We start from the raw sequence: 16,412 nt of genomic DNA on the forward strand, positions 1-16,412 counted from the left end.
TGGGACTGCGGGCTGCCACTTGGAAAATTCCACTCCGTAAATCCAAGGGGCCCTGGGGAAGGTTTATTAAGACAATCAGGCATTTAACAAGGTGGCCAGTGACAAAATAAACATTGTAAAAAAAATCAATGTTTTTGTACCCATCACCATAACCCGATTATATAAATGATGAGAAATGGGGCTCGTCTGAGGAGAGCCCAGGGGCTTCGCCGAGCCTGTGATGTTTCTTTATTTTGCAAAAGCAAAGCGAAGATGACAGGACAGACCCAGGACCGCTGAGCACGTCGGGTCGGGCTTTGTAAGGTCCTTCTCTGTGCGTTTCTTCTGCTCCAGTCTGTCCTAGCGCAGACACGGCCCAGATCCGTTCCCGGAACCACAGGGCCGCCAGGCTCCTTCCCCGTTCTGCTGGATTTCATGTCCCCGTCACCTCTGCCGGCCTGTCTTCCTCTCCCTCGGGTTAAGATTTTTGTTCAGGGCGCCTGGGTGGCTCAGTCGGTTGAGTGTCCGACTTCGGCTCAGTCATGATCTCAGTTCGTGGGTTTGAGTCCCATGGCGGGCTCTCTGCTCACAGCTCGGAGCCTGGAGCCTGCTTCCGATCCTGTGTCTCCTTCTCTCTCTGTCCCTCCCCCACTCCTGCTTTGTCTCTCTCTCTCTCTCTCTCTCAAGATTAAATAAATATTTAAAAAATTTTAAGGTTTTTGTGTGTTCAGGCTGAGTGACTTTCATTACTGGTTACAGAACGGAGGGGAAGGCAGTGACACCCCCGAGCCCTTGGCCGCCGGGCGGTTTTCTTTTGCTCTCAAGCCGGGCTGGTGGGTTTGGGACTGTAGGCCGAGTAGCGCCTTCGCTCCAAACTTGGAAGGAGAGTCCCGCGTCTCGTGCTGGCTCGCGCCCCGAGTAGGAGAAGGCGCAGGGAGGTGGCTCACACCTGTCCACTAGGGCGGGGATGGGGGGACCTCTGTCCCGGGGGGGGGCCTCGTGTTCTCACTGTTGCTCTAGGCGCCTGCGCTCTGTTCCCTCCGGGAACCTCCGCTCTGCTGCTGCTGATCTGGAAACGGGCCTTCGCTTGACTGGAACGGGCCTGGGTTCATTTGTTCGGTACTGGTGAGCTCTTGGAGCCAAAGATGGGTGTCTTTGTGTGGCTCTGGGTCTCTCTCTGGCCACTGTCTTCCCTCCGTCCTCACTGTGCCACTGAGGGGACATCCATCAGACAGCCAGGGGCATCTGGAGCTGCGCCCAAGTCCCCAAGTCCCACCTCGTGTTTTCCGTGACTTTGCCCTTGAGGACGGGTTCCTGGTGCGGCACCTGGCCTGACCCCCAGCGGGCCGCTTCCCTCCTCGGCTGTCTCCCCTCTGCTTTCAGCCCATCTATTTTAAATTTCCAAGCTCTCTAATTAGTTCTTTTATATAAAAGCCCATTCTTGCTTCATGGATCTGATAACCCCTCTTATCTCTCTAAAGGTAGTAATTACACGTCTCTGTTGACCCCATCACTACGCTCCCTGGGAGTCGGGCTCCTGCTTCTGAGAACGGCTGTTTTCTGCGGTGGCTTTTCCGCACGTGCTCAGTCATGCGGGCAGCGTGCCGCTTTCTGCACTAGAGGGTCCGTTTGTCTGTCGGCCGCCGCCGTGTCTCTTCCTGAGCCTCTGACGGAGATGGGGAGACCCCCGCACCCACTCGGGCGAGGTGGGCAGGGAAGGGCTCCCTCGGGCCGGATTCCTCCCGCCTCACCGAGGCCCGCGGTTTCCCGGTCTCCGTCCTGCTGTGCTGGCCACCCTCCGCCTGAGCCTGGGGACTCGGGCTCTCTGCGGCCCACAGGAGATGGATTCCCTGACTGCTGATCCTGCCTCCCCGGCTCCCGACCGTCTCCCAGCCTTATCTGCAGCCGCCAGACCGGGGTATCTTGCGGCACGTGGTTGCCTCCAATTTTGTCTCCTTGAGTCTGTGATTCCTACAGAATTCCGATTCCCTGAAAAGACTCCTTATTTAAGGCCAATTGTATTATGATTTTTTTTTCTTTTAAAAACATTTTTCTGACACTTGATAGGATTTGGGGGTGGCATGTTTAGTGCCCCATGTGGCTGAAGGGCCCGGGTTGTTACGAGACGCCCCCCGAACGGCGGGTTCGCGCCGGAAGCCTGGCCGACACTCTCCAGGGCAGTGGAGGCGCCGGGGAAGGCCGGAGCCACACCACTGACCCACACACATGGCATCTCTTTTCTGAGGATGATCCTTTTGGGCTGAGACTAAAATTTGGGGTCTGCCTGGCATTCTGAGGTTGCACAGCAGAAAATAACCAGAACTTGGAGACCACAGAAAGTTGTTGGGGACACACAAGGCCTTCCTCCGGGAGAAGGTGTTGATCTCCCGCCTGTGGGGACTCGGGCCTCCCTGGACCTCCTTTGCCCCTCAAGGTCGGCTGACGTCTTGGTTTCAAAGACTGGCCTCCATGTTGAGCTGTCATCAGTGCCAGCAAAGGGGGCGACAACATCACCCCCAGGGGGAGACTGACCCCGGGGACCCCACGGGCGTGTTCCTCCCCAGGTCCCTGGAACGGACCCAGAACCCTTAGCAGGGACCGCACGGTGACGTCAGCCGTCCCCACGCCGTGGGGACCAGACACAGACCTGTTGTCCAGGAGGGACACGGCCCAGGGCAGGGACCCTCCGCACAAAGCCAGCCCTTCCACACAACCCGGCCAGGTCCTGCCGAACCAGGTCCCCACCGCACGCCCTCCAGCCCCTGCCGCCCCTCACCTCCTACGTGCGCAGGTCTCTGTCCTGGTCATTTTAATTCTCCGTTATGGGCGAGTCTCTCTCTAACTCGATCAGCAGCGGGACAATTGGATCAGGATGGGCAGATCGCTGTCCCCTTCTTACCACGTGAATGTCAGAGGCCCCCGGGCATGGGGACCAGCTCACTCCGGAAGCTTCCTCTTTGAAAAGCAGATGGCGAGCCTTGGGCTTTATTGAATTTGTGTTTCTGTTTGTGAGGCATTTGATTGCAGCCTGAGGACGGCCGCCTGGTCCAATAGCAAACCTGGCCCATCAACTGGGTTGAAACCTACTTACCTGTAAGAAACGATTGTTCCCGGGGAGGCGGTGAGCCCTCGGTGCCGGGCAGAGCCGCCGGGGGCTGAAGGGTTTCCTTGGTCAAGGCCTTCTGAGCCTTGGGAGTGACTTGGTAGGAAGCCCAGCAGCCTTCGGCCTCCTAGGGCCCCACAGGGACTTACACTGAAAAACCACAGGCCCACGTGCGCAGGACACGTGTGCACGAGCAGCCGGGGCCCCGCTGCCTCTACTAGTTGATAAAAAAGCCAACAGCCCCAATCTGTCCCAACGGGATCGGAGCACAGGTACGACGGAAAACTTGGGAGCTGGTCAGAGGCAGGAGGTGGGCCGGGTGTGCCACCGGCTGGTGTGTGTCCAACACGGAAGTGGGGAGGCCCGGGGCGAGTGTGCGGAAACCGCGTGAAAACTAGTGCTTCCCGGCAGGCACAGGGCTCCCGTACGATCCAGCGATTCCACGTCCGGCGTGAACCTCAAAGAGCGGAAAACGGGGACTTGAGCAACGTTCACGACAGCTGAGTGTCCGTCAGCCGATGACGGACGAACAAAACTGCGTCTGTCCACACCGCGGAACGTGGCTCAGCCTCAGGAGGGAAGGCACCCCCGGCAGGTGCTGCAGCGTGCGCGACCTTCTCCAGGCCGTGACGCCGAGTGGGGTCAGCCAGCCACGAAAGGGCAAGTGCTGACTGACCCCACTGCCCCGAGGGCCCCAGAGAAGCCCAGTCGGAGGGGACGGAGACAGAGAGTAGATGGGGGCGGAGGGGAGAGGAGTCCGTGTCTGGGGACCGAGCTCCAGTTTGGGAGGATGGAAAGTTCTGGAGACAGACGGAGAAGATGGGTGCCCGACAGTGTGATGTGCTCAACGCCCCTGAGCTGTGCCCTTACAAACTGGTGAAGACGGTAAATTCTGTAATAACCACGGCGAACGCACAAACAATAAACAACAAATGAACTTTAAAAACACTTTAAAATAGTGAAAAGAAATTCTGAAAGACAATGCCCTGAGCTGTTGGTTGTGGTTATTTTTGAGGGTGGGATTCCGGGCGCTTCTTGCCCTGCTGCGGATCGCAGGCCCGTTTGTACGTGAGTCAGCAGATAGCACGCATGGGCGGAGCCGGGGCCCAGGCAGGGGTGACGCCCCGCAGCCCGACCCCTCGGGGAGGGTGGCCCCCCACCGGGTGAGATGAGCCTCCACCTGGGTCACTCTCCCGGGGGCAAGAACCCCTTCCTGCGGTGACACTGAACTACGTGTCAAGGGACAGCACCCCCGGCTGTGCCCCTAGGGCCTCGAGTGCAGACACGCCTGCTGTTGGTCACCTCGGCCCTGGGCAGGACCTCACATGTGGGTCGCGCTGAGCCTGCGTGCTGCTGCCTTTCAGCATCTCTGATCTGATTTCCAAATTCACTTCCCCCAAGCGGGCACAGGGTGGGATGGAGGGCAGGGGGCTGCGGCGCAGGGTCCTCCGGCCCTGGAGCCCGAGTCGTGTTTTCTTGGCAGTGGCTTAAGGGGTGGGGGCAAGTCAGAGGGTCCTGGGCTGGGTGGCGCGCGCCGGCCCCCTGGTGTTCAGCGGGGGCTGGAGGTAGTTGGCCTGTCACACAGGGTGTTGTGGCCCCAAGCTGCTCAGGACCCGGTGGCCCCCGGAGGTGGGCCTGGTCTGCGGGCAGCCCCCAGCCCGTCCTTCACAGCCCTGTGTCCTGCTCCTCCCAGCTACAATGCCAGATTTTCCTGGCATGAGGAGCCCCTGTGCCCAGGGGCAGAGCCTGCAGCCCCCCAGTGGCGGCCGCTGGGGAGGGGCCCGGCCGGGCTGTGGAGGCTTAAGGCCACCCACCAGGCTTGGGCCCCCCCCACTCACTGCGATCTGGGCGCCGGGGAGCCAGCCGGAGCCCGCCTCACGTGGCACAGGCAATGGGGGTTACGTGCACAGGATGACAGTGTCAGAGAGATTCGAGAGGCAAAGGGCTTATTAAGACGCTGAAATTGGTTCCAAATGAGGTCAGCCGTCGAAGCGCCTTGGAGGAGTGCCAGGCGCTGAGCAGCGGGTGGTGTTTATTTCCTCACAGGGTGGCGGTGACACCCCGGCGACACCCCACCCCACCCTCGCCTTTGGAGAGCAGACTGCACCTCAGCGCAGAGCAGAGCCAGGCGGGGCTGGGAGCAGGGTCCGGGGGCATGCGGGAGGGGTGCCTGGCTCCGCCCTTGAGGCGTCCACAGGGCGCTGGCGGTGGGGGTGGGGTGGCAGGTGTATCACGGGTGCAGGCGGGGCCGAAGGACCGCTGAGTGCTGCTTCCTTTGGCCGGGTCGAATTGCTCCGTTTGTAAAAATCCATTAATGCAAGGGACGGCACATCGCGGCAGTGGCCCTGTGATTGGCCAGGTGCCTCCCACCCCCCGCGGGACCCAGAGCTTTCCTTTCTCATCTCTCCGTCCCTTCCTCCTGACTCCAGTGGAACGTCCCTGACCTTGGCTGCCTCCCCAGTGCAGCGCTTGTTAGAAGTGGCCTCACCCCAAGCCCCTGGCCTGGCCTCACCCAAGCTCTGTGCAGCCTCCGCTCCCGCCCCCCTCCCGGCCCCGAGGCTGGCAACGGGGGCACGAAGCGAAGCTGGCGGCCAGCTGGGCATGGACACGCTTTCCAGCTCCTGTTGATTCTCGTACTCGGTAATGGTTGTTTCTGAGTCCAGCCGCGGCAGCTTTGTCAAAAGCAAGGGGAGCACGGGAGCTGCAGCCCAGTTCCAAGCTGGAGAAAGAGGGTGCCTTTAAATCCTGTTGACAATAAACGTGTGTCTCCAGCACTTTGCTGTTTACTAAGAGCCACGCAGGCCTCCCTCCTTCGGAGCAGCTCTGAGCAACTGTTGATCCCGCCGCTCCTCCGAGAGGAACGGAGGTGGCTCAGCTGCCCGAGGGCTTGCTCGGGGCTGGCGCTGTACCCCGGGTCCCTGGCCCAGCCTCTCTGCCTCTCCCTGCCCTGGTTGAAGGCAGCCAGCAGATAAACTGCCATCCCGCCTGACCCCTCCGGCGATCTGGGTGGGGAAGTGGTTCCCCAGGGGGCCCAGCCGGCAGCCAGCAGGATTCGAACTCAGAGCTCTGAGCCCCTCCAGGGGGCGGGGGTGCGGCATGAGGGCCTTGGGGTTTCACTGCCCCAGAGTAGGCTGCCGCTGCTCCTGGTTCTGCTGGATGCTGGCCCAGAGCCGGGCGTGCTGTGGGGGGCCAGGCACCCCCACTTTGCTCCTGCTGATACACGTGTCAGCAGGAGCAGGAGGCTGCTTTCCCCACCCCCGCCCGCCCGAGGCCACGCCCCGATCTGGTGGGGAGCATCCAGGGTGTGTCTTGACCTCCAAAGCCAGGGGTCCACAGCCACGCGGAGGCTGAGGGTTGCTCTGACTCAGGTGAGGCCTTTGGGGCCGGGTCTCCACCCCCATCCCCCCGCCCCGCCCCGGTCTGGGCCCGTCTGTCTGCTGGGCCGGGCGAAGCCCGGAGCCTCTGGGACTAGTCCTGGAGCTAGCCGGACGCCGCCCCTCAGCCCCCCAGTGCCCCGGTCCCCGGAACACGGTCCTTCTCGGTCCTGCCGGAGCCCCTCCCCAGCCTCCAGGAGGCTTGCCTGCTGCCCAGGCCTGGGGCCTCCTGGGCTCTGACTGGTCCCTCTGCCCAGCGTCTGTGATCTCCCAGGGCTTCCCCAGGCCCGGGAGGGAGGGCCGATGGCACTACCCCCACTCCTGTCTCATTTGCTCACTCAGCCCTTCATCTTCCTTGGACCTGCTCTGCCCCGTGCCTGGGCCCTGCGGGCGAGGGCAGACGGCCCCGCACTCCCGAGAACCGCCATTAGGTACCAGTTTCCAGATAGGGACGCACCTTCCGAGCCAGTGGTTTGTGCTCTCCCCTGCCAGCCGGGACTTGGCCTGCGGTAGAGGGGAAGGTGCCTTGGTCGGGTCCTCCCCCCACCCGCCCCGTCTGGGGGAGAGCAGGGCAGCCAGGTCCCGGGGAGGCAGCACGCACCACCGCCAGGGCCCCGTGAGCGCTGGAATGTTCCCTCAGTTCCATCCGCAGACACACAGACCTTCATTCCGCCCTACGGAAAGGGCTCCGAACAGGACCGGAGCCTGCACCGCCTGCACGAGGCCAGCCCCTGCAGACACCTGAGGACTAAAAGTTGGGTGCCAGCTTCTGACGTCCTTGTGTTCCTATGGTTGGGGTCTTGGTTTCCCCAGACAGGGGAGAAAGAGGAGGAGGGGGACGAAGGAATGGAGGGAGGGAGAGTGAGAGGAGTCAGGTGCCTGGGAGAGAGGGACTGAATTCAGGGCAATCAGGGAGAGCTTCCTGGAGGTGGTGGCCCAGCTAGAGTCAAAGCTCTCTGCACAGACAAGGATGGGGATGACTCGGGGTGCAGCACCAGGGCCGTGAGCCCCAGTGGATCTGTGCAAAGGCCCTGTGGTAGGTGTGGGAGAAACAGCCCCACTGTCCAGCAGGCCTGGGAGCGCTCAGGTTCAGACAGGGTCCGCTCTCGGCCGAGGGGCCTCGCAGCGCTGAGAGCTTCAGCAACAGGGAGGCCGGCCTGTCCTGTGCATCCTTCTCTGCAGTCTGTCCCCCAGCGATGCGCCCCGTGCCATCTGGCCCCACCCCCCAGCGGTACACCCACTCCCGCTGGAGCAGCCGTGGAACCAGCTGGAGCCTGTGAGGAAATAGACAGGAGACAAAAGTGGGAACAGCAGGCCATGGAGAGAGTGTCTAAACACAGGGACCATGTGGGGACCGTCTTTTATTTTTAGTTTGAAATTGGCCCACCCTCCAGCATCGTGGAAATGGCTCACTGGGCCAGGGCCGCAGCGGGAGGCTCTTACTCCCTGGTCACCCCGGAAATAAGCCCTTGGGGCCTCCGTCTACCCATCCATGGTGGGACGGCACGGGGCACGTCCTGCGTGCGGCTCGGGGGCAGGACCAGACGGCCTGCCTGGCGGCCGGCCCAGTGCCTGGCTGACGGCGTCCGGAGGGTCTTCTGGCTGAGGGAGGGGCCGCTCTCCGGACCGCGTTGCAGATCCGGCACAGACGGAACGAAATCAGTCAGTCGGCTTCAATTCCCACTGACAATGTCCATGTGCCATTAGTGCCAATCAAGAGAGTGGGGACGCAGAGGGTGTGCCCCGGGGCACAGGCAGGTGGGAGGGTCATCGGGACAATTGAATTCCCTCCCAGACAAATGTGATTACGGCGGCAGCTGGGGCCCACCCCCTGGAGGGCCGGGACATAAAATCCGGCGGGCGGCCCAGCTCCCCCAGTCATGCAGGCCCCCAGCCCCAGCACGAGAGAGGCGGCCTCCATGTACAGCACGGCGGTGGCCGTCTTCCTGGTCATCCTGGTGGCCGCGCTGCAGAGCTCGGCGCCCCCCACGGACCCCTTCCCCTACCAGATCCCCTTGGATCCCAATGGCTCCCTGCAGCTGTCCTGGAACGTCAGCTACGCGGACGAGACGGTTTACTTCCAGCTGCTCGTGCTGGAGCTCAAGGCTGGTGTCCTGTTTGGGATGTCGGACCGTGGCGAGCTGGAAAACGCTGACCTGGTCGTGCTCTGGACCGATGGAGGCAGAGCCTATTTTGGGGTAGGTTGTTCTGAACCCTGTCGCTCCTGACCTTGCCCTTCCCCAGCGCCTACGTGGCCTTCATCCTGCACTCAGCTCCCCCCTTCCTGTTCGTCCTGACCTTAGCCAAGTCCCTGTCCTGTCCTCAGCTTGGGCATCTCAGGGAAGCCAATCTGAGGACAAAGCGGGAAATAGATGTCCTCCGTGGTCTTGGCTGCACATTCCCAAACAGGACGCGGCGTCCCTGAGCACAGCCGTGCGCCAGCCACACACCTGCCAAGCAGATGAAGGTATCCACTGCCCCCCCCCATGAGGGCGGACCCCATGTCCCCCACCGGCACCAACACCACCCAGCACACCTTGGGGGCCACACGTGGCCAAGCACGGCAGCAGGGCACATGCCCACTGCTCGGGACGCAGCACCCACAGACCTAGCTCGCACCCGAGGGCGAGGTGAGCAGGTGCAGACACAGGTGCGGCTCCTGGTACAAACTACCAAGCTGACTCGAAGTAGGAGGCACTCTTGACTCCGTGCCTCCAAAAGTTACCCTTTTTTTTACTGTAAAGGGTAGAGGAAGGGGAGGTTTCCCCCCAAACCAGAGATAGAGGGGCTTTGGGGCCCTCAACAAGCTCCACGGAGGTGCAGGTGGGCAGAGGCCGCCCCTGCCCTGAGCCAATGCTCCCGCCCTCGGCCCCGCACGGGCCTCCCTGGGGGTGAAACTCACCTCTTTCCACAAAAACAGACACAGGAGGGTCTAACTTGTCTTAAAAATTTTTAATGTTTATTATTTTTGAGAGAGAGAGAGAGAGAAAGAACTGGTGGAGAGGGACAGAGAGAGAGAAGGAGACACAGAGTCTGAAGCAGCTCTAGGTTCTGAGCTGTCAGCACAGAGCCCGATGTGGGGTTTGAACCCATGGATCTGAGCTGAAGTCAGATACCCAACCCACTGAGCCACCCAGGCGCCCCCCCCCTTTTAAAAGATCTTTATCTGTGAGCAGAGGGCTTTTCTTAACCCATTTAAGTGGGGACTTGCAAGGGGGCTCTGGCCCCAGGACTCTGTGTCCTCATCTGAGGAGTGGGAACAGCAATCCCTCTCCACCTTTTTGGGTCCTTGGAGTTCCCAAGAAACTGACAATGGCTGATATTTCTGGAACCCAACTGTGCTCCACCCAGCACCCCCCCACCCCGGCCCCACCACTCAGCAGGTCACAGCTCAGGCAGGAAGCCTTCCCAGGGGAGCTGGAGCCAGATGCTTGGGGCCGCCCAGATAGAAGGGGGTGCAGGTGCCCGGCTGGGGCCCAGGTCTGTCTTGCTGGGCCGCGCTGACTCCCCGCCGTAAGGGTGCTCAGTGGCCTGGGGGGGTCACGGCCAAGAAGGACCTGGGGCAGCCCCGGCTCTGAGCCGTCAGCCATTCCCGAGGCAGGAGCGGGGCCCCTGGATCAGAGCAGGCGGACGACGGGGGACGGCGCCCTCCACACGCTCTGCGAGATTAATTTGCACAACAAATTCCTGGCAAACAAATGTCAGACTTGTTTTTCCTCCGTTAGCCGTATGTTCAACAAATACGTTCTAGATTTCCAGCTGAACTCACACTAACTTTCTGCCTCTGTTTTAAAATTAAGCCTACAAATTAGGAGTGTCTCTTAGCAGGAATCTCATCCCGGTGCTTTCCTCTGGGGACAGTTTTGCGAAATCTTTTGCAGGTTTTTTTTTTTTCTCAAGGAGATGAAGCAAACATGCTTTGGGCCTGGATACAGGTTAAAAAAAAAAAAAGAATCTCAAGGCCAAAGGCTCCTGGTGTGACTGAATGGGAACAGAGGCGGGGTGGGCAGGGGTCCGGCAGGCGGGGCACCCTCCCCTCCCTCCCCTCCCTCGAGCGTCCTCTGCAGGTGACTGCCTTGCCTGCTCTGGCCCCCAGACTAGGCCTGAGAGCCAGGTGCACAGGAAGCAGGTGGGGGGAGGGCGAGGCCTAGGTCGGTCAGATCAGCCACCCACTAAGGACCTGGCAAAACGCAGGAGGCCTGCTTCCTCCCTGGGCCTCAGTTTACCCTCTCCAGGCAAGGCTAGGGCTGGGTGAGGGGCACAAGACGCTGGGGCACAGTGAGTGAGGCGGTGCCCACTCTCTCAGGGGTGTGTGAGGTCAGGGAGGGCAGGGGGGGAGAGAGCCACCGCAAACCCCGCAGCTGGTTTGTCCCTGGTGCCGCCCCCCCCGCCCCCCCGCCCCAGTCTCCACGTGCTGTCATGACCCCTCCCTCTGCAGACCAGTGGGGGGAGCCCATTGCCAATGCTGGTGCCTTAGCCGTCGGTTCCTGGGCGCGCCCAGAGGTTTGAGACCCGGCTCTGGGATGGCTTCGCGGGCACACCGGCATGTTGTGCTGGGGTGTCCACGGCCCGAGTCCTCCTCCCAGCGCTGCCTGTCACCCGGGGTCTCAGTGGCCTGCGGGGAGATAGCCCTGTCCCCAGCCAGCCTCCCTGAATCCCGGCTGGACCTGAGTGCCCTGTTTCAAGGCGCGAGGAAGTGAGTGGCATTGGAGGGTGACTGCCGTCTCTAGGCAGACACAAAAGTGGGAGTCACCCCCCTGCCAGCCCCGGAGGACCCCCAGATCCACCCTGTGGGCTGCCAGCCCCGAGCTCTGGCCGTGCCGCTCAGCCCCGTGTGGTCAGGGCCCACACCTGTCGTGGCAGGACGCCTGGAGTGACCAGAGAGGACAGATTCAGCTGGATTCCCAGCAGGACTACCAGCTGCTGAGCGCACAGAGAACCGGGGAAGGCCTGAGCCTGCTCTTCAAGAGGCCTTTTGACACCTGTGACCCCAATGATTACGTCATCGAGGTGGGTGGCAGCCCCGCATGCTCAGGAGAGCGTGGAGCGCCCGCGTCCTGGGGCGGCATCGTGCAGGGGAGAGCCAGGGAGGGGTCCCAGAGACTGGCTCCGGACACCAACCAGGCATGGCACCTGCTGGGGGAGGTGGGCGGGGCCCTGAGTCCCCGGCTTCTGAGGGCCCAGCTCTGGGGGTCCGGGTGTCTCGGCTGCAGGACGGCACCGTGCACCTCGTGTACGGGGTCCTGGAGGAGCCGCCCCGGGCTCTGGAGGCCATCAACGTCTCGGGACTGCGGACGGGGCTGCAGAGGGCACAGCTGTTGAAGCCCAGCGTCTCCACCCCGGCCTTGCCCGCGGACAGTCACACCATGGAGATCCGTGTCCCCAACATCCTGATCCCCAGCCAGGAGACCACGTACTGGTGCCACGTCGTTGAACTTCCAGCAGGTTTCCAGAAGCACCACATCGTCATGGTACGGGCAGGGGAGGGGCGGCAGGCACACGGCGGGCGGTCCCAGCTCCGCTTTCTGCCTCAGGCCGCAGAGCGGTGTCAGGGACGGTCCTGTCCTGGAAAGCCATCCGCAGCTCGGCTCGGACCGGATGCCCTCTTAGCCACAAGCATGCTCTGAGCCCCTGTGCCTGTCCCCTTGTCACCCTGCTCACAGCCCACCTCCGCAGGGCCCGACTTCCCCGACTGGACCAGAGGACACAGACTCTGTCCGTCTGGCCGGTCACCGCCCCCTCCACGAAAAGGCAGCTCACTTCAGATCTCAGGGTCCTAAACACCCACCCAGAGATGTCACATGAAGATAGCAGCTATCGATTGTCACCTGTTTTCCTGGCCCTGGGGGAGGGGACGGGGGCGGGGGGGGGGGCAGGTCCCTCCTCTCCACAATAGTATTGTTTCCAGCCCAGAAAGTGCAGCTCAGAGAGGCTGTGTGTGCAAAGGCCCAGGGGGTGGCCTGGGCTCAGGCCTGGCCTCAGGGCAGTCTCTATGTTCACGCCCCGGACAGCTGCCTTCCTGTCCCCACTTTATCAGGAAATGGTTTGCCAGGGTCCTTATTCCCTTTACTCTGGGCTTCTGGAAGATTCTGCCTGGCATCAGGTTGATGGCTCCACCTTGAAAACCCTGGGCCCCAGAAGCTCCTCCCTTGACCCTCCCATTTTACAGATGGGCAAGCAGGGGCCACAGGGGGAGCTGAGCCCCCAGCAGGGGGTGAGCAGGTGGGGGGGGCATGGGTCCGCCGCCGGAGGCTCAGTGCCCTCCTGTCCCCCCCTGCCCAGTACGAGCCCATCGTCACCAAGGGCAACCAGCTACTGGTGCACCACATGGAGGTCTTCCAGTGCACCCCCCCACTGAAGAGCTTCCCTCTGTTCAGCGGGCCCTGCGATTCCAAAATGAAGCCCCCGGACCTCAACTACTGCCGCCACGTGCTGGCCGCCTGGGCCCTGGGTGCCAAGGTGCGTGCCCGCGCCCCCGCCCGGCCTCCTCTGTGCTCCCTGGGGTCCCGCCCCTTCCACCCTCCGGTCCGCCGGCCTCTCCATTTGAGAGGCTCCAGAGGGAGCTAGAGAGAGAGGCCCTGCCCCACATCACCCCCACCCCTGCGTTGCCTCAGCTGCGCTGCTCCCGGGCCGGGAGGGCTGTTTTCCAGCCTTGGTTGCTTCTCTATAAACGTGCAGACTTGGAGGCTCGGTACTTTGCTTCCCCACTGGACGTGAGGTTTTGTGCACAGGGTGGTCCTGGCTGGCGGCCTCCACGGGCTCCTTTGGGGAGGGTGAGGTAGGGCTGAGTGCAGGGCCCCCTAGGCTCTCCCCACTCCTGACCCCAAGTTGAATAGAGGCATCCGGGCGAGCTGGTAATGAGCTGCCCGTCAGCGGGAGAGCATCGTTCTGATCCCGCATGGCAGCTCAGGCCCCCACGGGCAGTGGGGTTGCCCCCACCCGCGTCTGGGGGCCCCTTGTGAGACACCAGCCTGGCCGTCTGGGCTTCGGTGCCCAAGCTGCTGGGTTTGCCGCCCCCCCCTGCCCGCAGGCCTTCTACTACCCGGAGGAAGTAGGCCTTGCCTTTGGGGGCGATGAGTTCTCCAGATTTCTCCGTCTGGAAGTTCACTACCACAACCCGATGGAGCTTGGAGGTAGGGAGCTCTGAGCGTGCATTTCCGCCTCTGTCCTCCCTTTGGAAGCATGGATCGGCCATGCCCAGTCTGGAAGGGGAGCAGGGTGTCTGCTCATGGCTGGACCCCACTCCCGAGGTCCCGCCTCCTCGAATGACCCAGCGAGGCACGAGAGCCTCTCCCGCCTTTCCTTCTGTTCCTCACCCACGACTGCAGTGGGCTCCCTGGGGCGGGGCCCTGGCCAGCCGGCTCACCCCTGCACCCCATGCAGTGGGGAGCTCGGCACCCCCTTCTTCCTCGAAAGCACCCACTGCCAGCACCACCCTCTGGGAAAGGCAGACAGAGGTTAGTTGCCCATTTTCGGATAAGGAAATTAAGGCCCAGGGGTGAAAGGACCCCCACCAGGGCCACGAAGTGAGTGGGCGGGGCCGGGAGGTCTGGTCTGGGCCGTGGGAGGCCCCAGTCACACAGCAGTCCAGTGGCCGACCCTGCACTCGGCCGACAAGGTGGGTCGGACTCCAGAGCGGTAAGGAATCACTTAGATCCTGGTTCGGTCCAGCAGCCGCCCCCTCCTCCCCACACCCCACCTTTGCTCTGTAGTGGGGTCAGTAGGCTCAAGGTCAGTGAGGAGAGGTCCCAGGCCAGAGCACTGTCCCCGGGTTCCCTGGAAGTCCCACTTCTCTGCAGCTGCTCAGACCAGTAGCTGCCTCTTGTCCCCAAATGACCCTCCCGAACGGGGTGACTGCCAGCATCTGACACCGCGGCCCTCCCCACAACGGGCTGGGCCGCAACAGGGGCCCTGGCAGGATGCGGGCCACTCCAGAGCCAGCGTGGCGCCCCCTCCGGCGGCCGGCCCACTGAAGGTCCTGCCCCCAGGAGTATCTGCAGGCCAAGGGGGGTTGGGGAGGGCGGCATTTCTGGAGGTGAGCTTCCCCTCTGCTTTTCAAAGCACAACAGAGCAACCCGAGCGTGCCTGTGGGAACTGCTGTCCGATTTTGAGACGGGAGTGGCAAACGGGCCTTGCCTGTGGGGCTCCTCTAACGGACCCTCGGCAGAGGCACGGGGCTGCTGGTGGGCAGCCGTCCGGGGCTGGCAGGGCCCTGCAGGGCCGTACCGTCGTTGGTCAGTGAGGTCTGCCCTGCACAGTGCTGGCGGCTGGACCAGCCCTGCGGGTGACGGCGAGAGTGGATGCCAGCTGATGCCAGGTCAGGGCTGGAGCTGTTTCGCTCCGCACCCGCCCCTTGCACCACGTACGGCCACAGAGCCCTGGTCCTCTTGCCCTCTGCCTTTCTTTTAAAAGGGACCCTTGTTTGCGTTTGTGTATGTGAGGAGCAGAAATAGCCTGAGAGATCAGAGCAGGAGCTTCGGGCTGGGCCCAGCGCGTCCCCCCCCAGCTGGGTGACCCTGGTGGGGACCCCGCCGCCCCCCCATACGCAGCCCCCGGCGGGACGTGGGCACCGGGCTGTGCCCTGCCAACGGCCGCCAGCGACCGTCCTCTGCGCCTCACTAACCCTTGCCGCCACCGCCGGCCTTATCTGCGGCGTGCGGGGCAGGCCGTAAGTCAGCGCCACTTTAGCGTGATGCAGGATTTATTGCTCATTTAAAACCTGAGAGCAAATGGATTTTTGAAAACTCCTAAGCGTCAGGGAGGTCTGTCTCTTCCTGATTATCTGGTTATATTTATGGATCCTTTGCCAAATATAAGGAGGCTCCGTCACTTCGCAGATCTGGAGATGGGCTTCTTTTCTATAAATATCAAAATGCCACAATTATTTCATTATTTAATCCCCATTGGAATGTTAACCAACTGCATCTCCCTTTTTATTATTATCCTCTGATGCAACCAGCCCAGAGATACAGAGGCTGAGTTTGGGCCTCGCATGGGCCGAGGGGGTGGGGGCGGGAGCAGGCAGGGGGAGGCCGGGCAAGAGGGGGCGTTCTCGGCCCCACCGTGGGGTGGACGGGCAGCGAGACCGCCGACCCCCTGGCCGCACCCTGGGCTCAGACCCAGCGCCGGCGCTTCCCAGACCCGGGATCTCGGCGGGGTCTCCAGCTCAGGCTCCGAGCCTCAGTTTCCTCATCTATAAATTGGGGCGGAAGGTTCTTCAGTGACGCGGGCTCCTCTGCCCATGTCCCAGCTCCGCAGTACATTTTGAGGGGTCGAGCCACGTCCAGCCCCCGCATCTCCCCCGTGGGACCAGCTCGGGTCTCTGCCCTGATCTGCTCGGATTCCAGGCAGGGGTAGAGCAGGGCCAACTGGAGGCCGCGTGCTTGTGTGGCTGCGTCCGTGGCCGCCAGCATCCCCGGCCTCTGACCACCAGCTTCCTGTGACCACTGGGCGGCCCGACCAGGGAGCCTCAGGGACAGTCCCCTTAGCCAACCCCAAGAAGAACCAGCCGGCGTTGCTGGACAGCGACGGCCGGGAGCCCTGAGTTCTTTGGAAGAGGCTCTTGAACTTGAGCCCGCAGCACGCTGCAGGAGTCTGGGCTCGCGCTCCGGCTCTAGTTCCTCCGCGACGGACTCGGCGGGTCCGGCAGGAAGCAGGGGAGAAAAGTGGGAAGCTGCGGGAACGCCTCTTAGGTGTTTCTTGTCGACCTTAACGCGTGTGCCGCGTCTGCCAGGGGGCGGGGGCTCGCGGGGGGCCGGGCTGGACGCCGCCCGCCCTCCTGTTGCACAGACCGTCCACAGGGGTCCCTCGGGCGGACTCCAGGTCAGACTCCCCTGAACGTGGGGAGGAGAGCAGAGCGCAGTGGCCAAGCCCCCCAGGCCCCGCCAGCGTCCTCGCATCCCGCAGGCGCCTCCCCCGCTCACGAGCGCTCCGTCTTAGCCGCCCGCCTTTATCCA

General features: G+C 62.6%; 1 protein-coding gene across 1 annotated transcript in view; it reads left to right on the forward strand.

Annotated features, from left to right (window-relative positions):
• Nucleotides 1-8,336: 8,336 nt before the first annotated feature.
• The window catches only part of DBH (dopamine beta-hydroxylase), a 14,954-nt gene continuing 6,878 nt past the window's right edge, over nt 8,337-16,412 (forward strand). The window contains exons 1-5 of the mRNA XM_029919530.1: nt 8,337-8,654; nt 11,320-11,466; nt 11,670-11,927; nt 12,739-12,915; nt 13,487-13,589. Coding sequence (XP_029775390.1) covers nt 8,337-8,654; nt 11,320-11,466; nt 11,670-11,927; nt 12,739-12,915; nt 13,487-13,589 — 1,003 coding nt within the window. The remainder of the gene's footprint in view (nt 8,655-11,319; nt 11,467-11,669; nt 11,928-12,738; nt 12,916-13,486; nt 13,590-16,412) is intronic.

Source organism: Suricata suricatta, chromosome 13 (assembly GCF_006229205.1).
Source record: "Suricata suricatta isolate VVHF042 chromosome 13, meerkat_22Aug2017_6uvM2_HiC, whole genome shotgun sequence".
Taxonomy (NCBI): Eukaryota; Metazoa; Chordata; class Mammalia; order Carnivora; family Herpestidae; genus Suricata; species Suricata suricatta.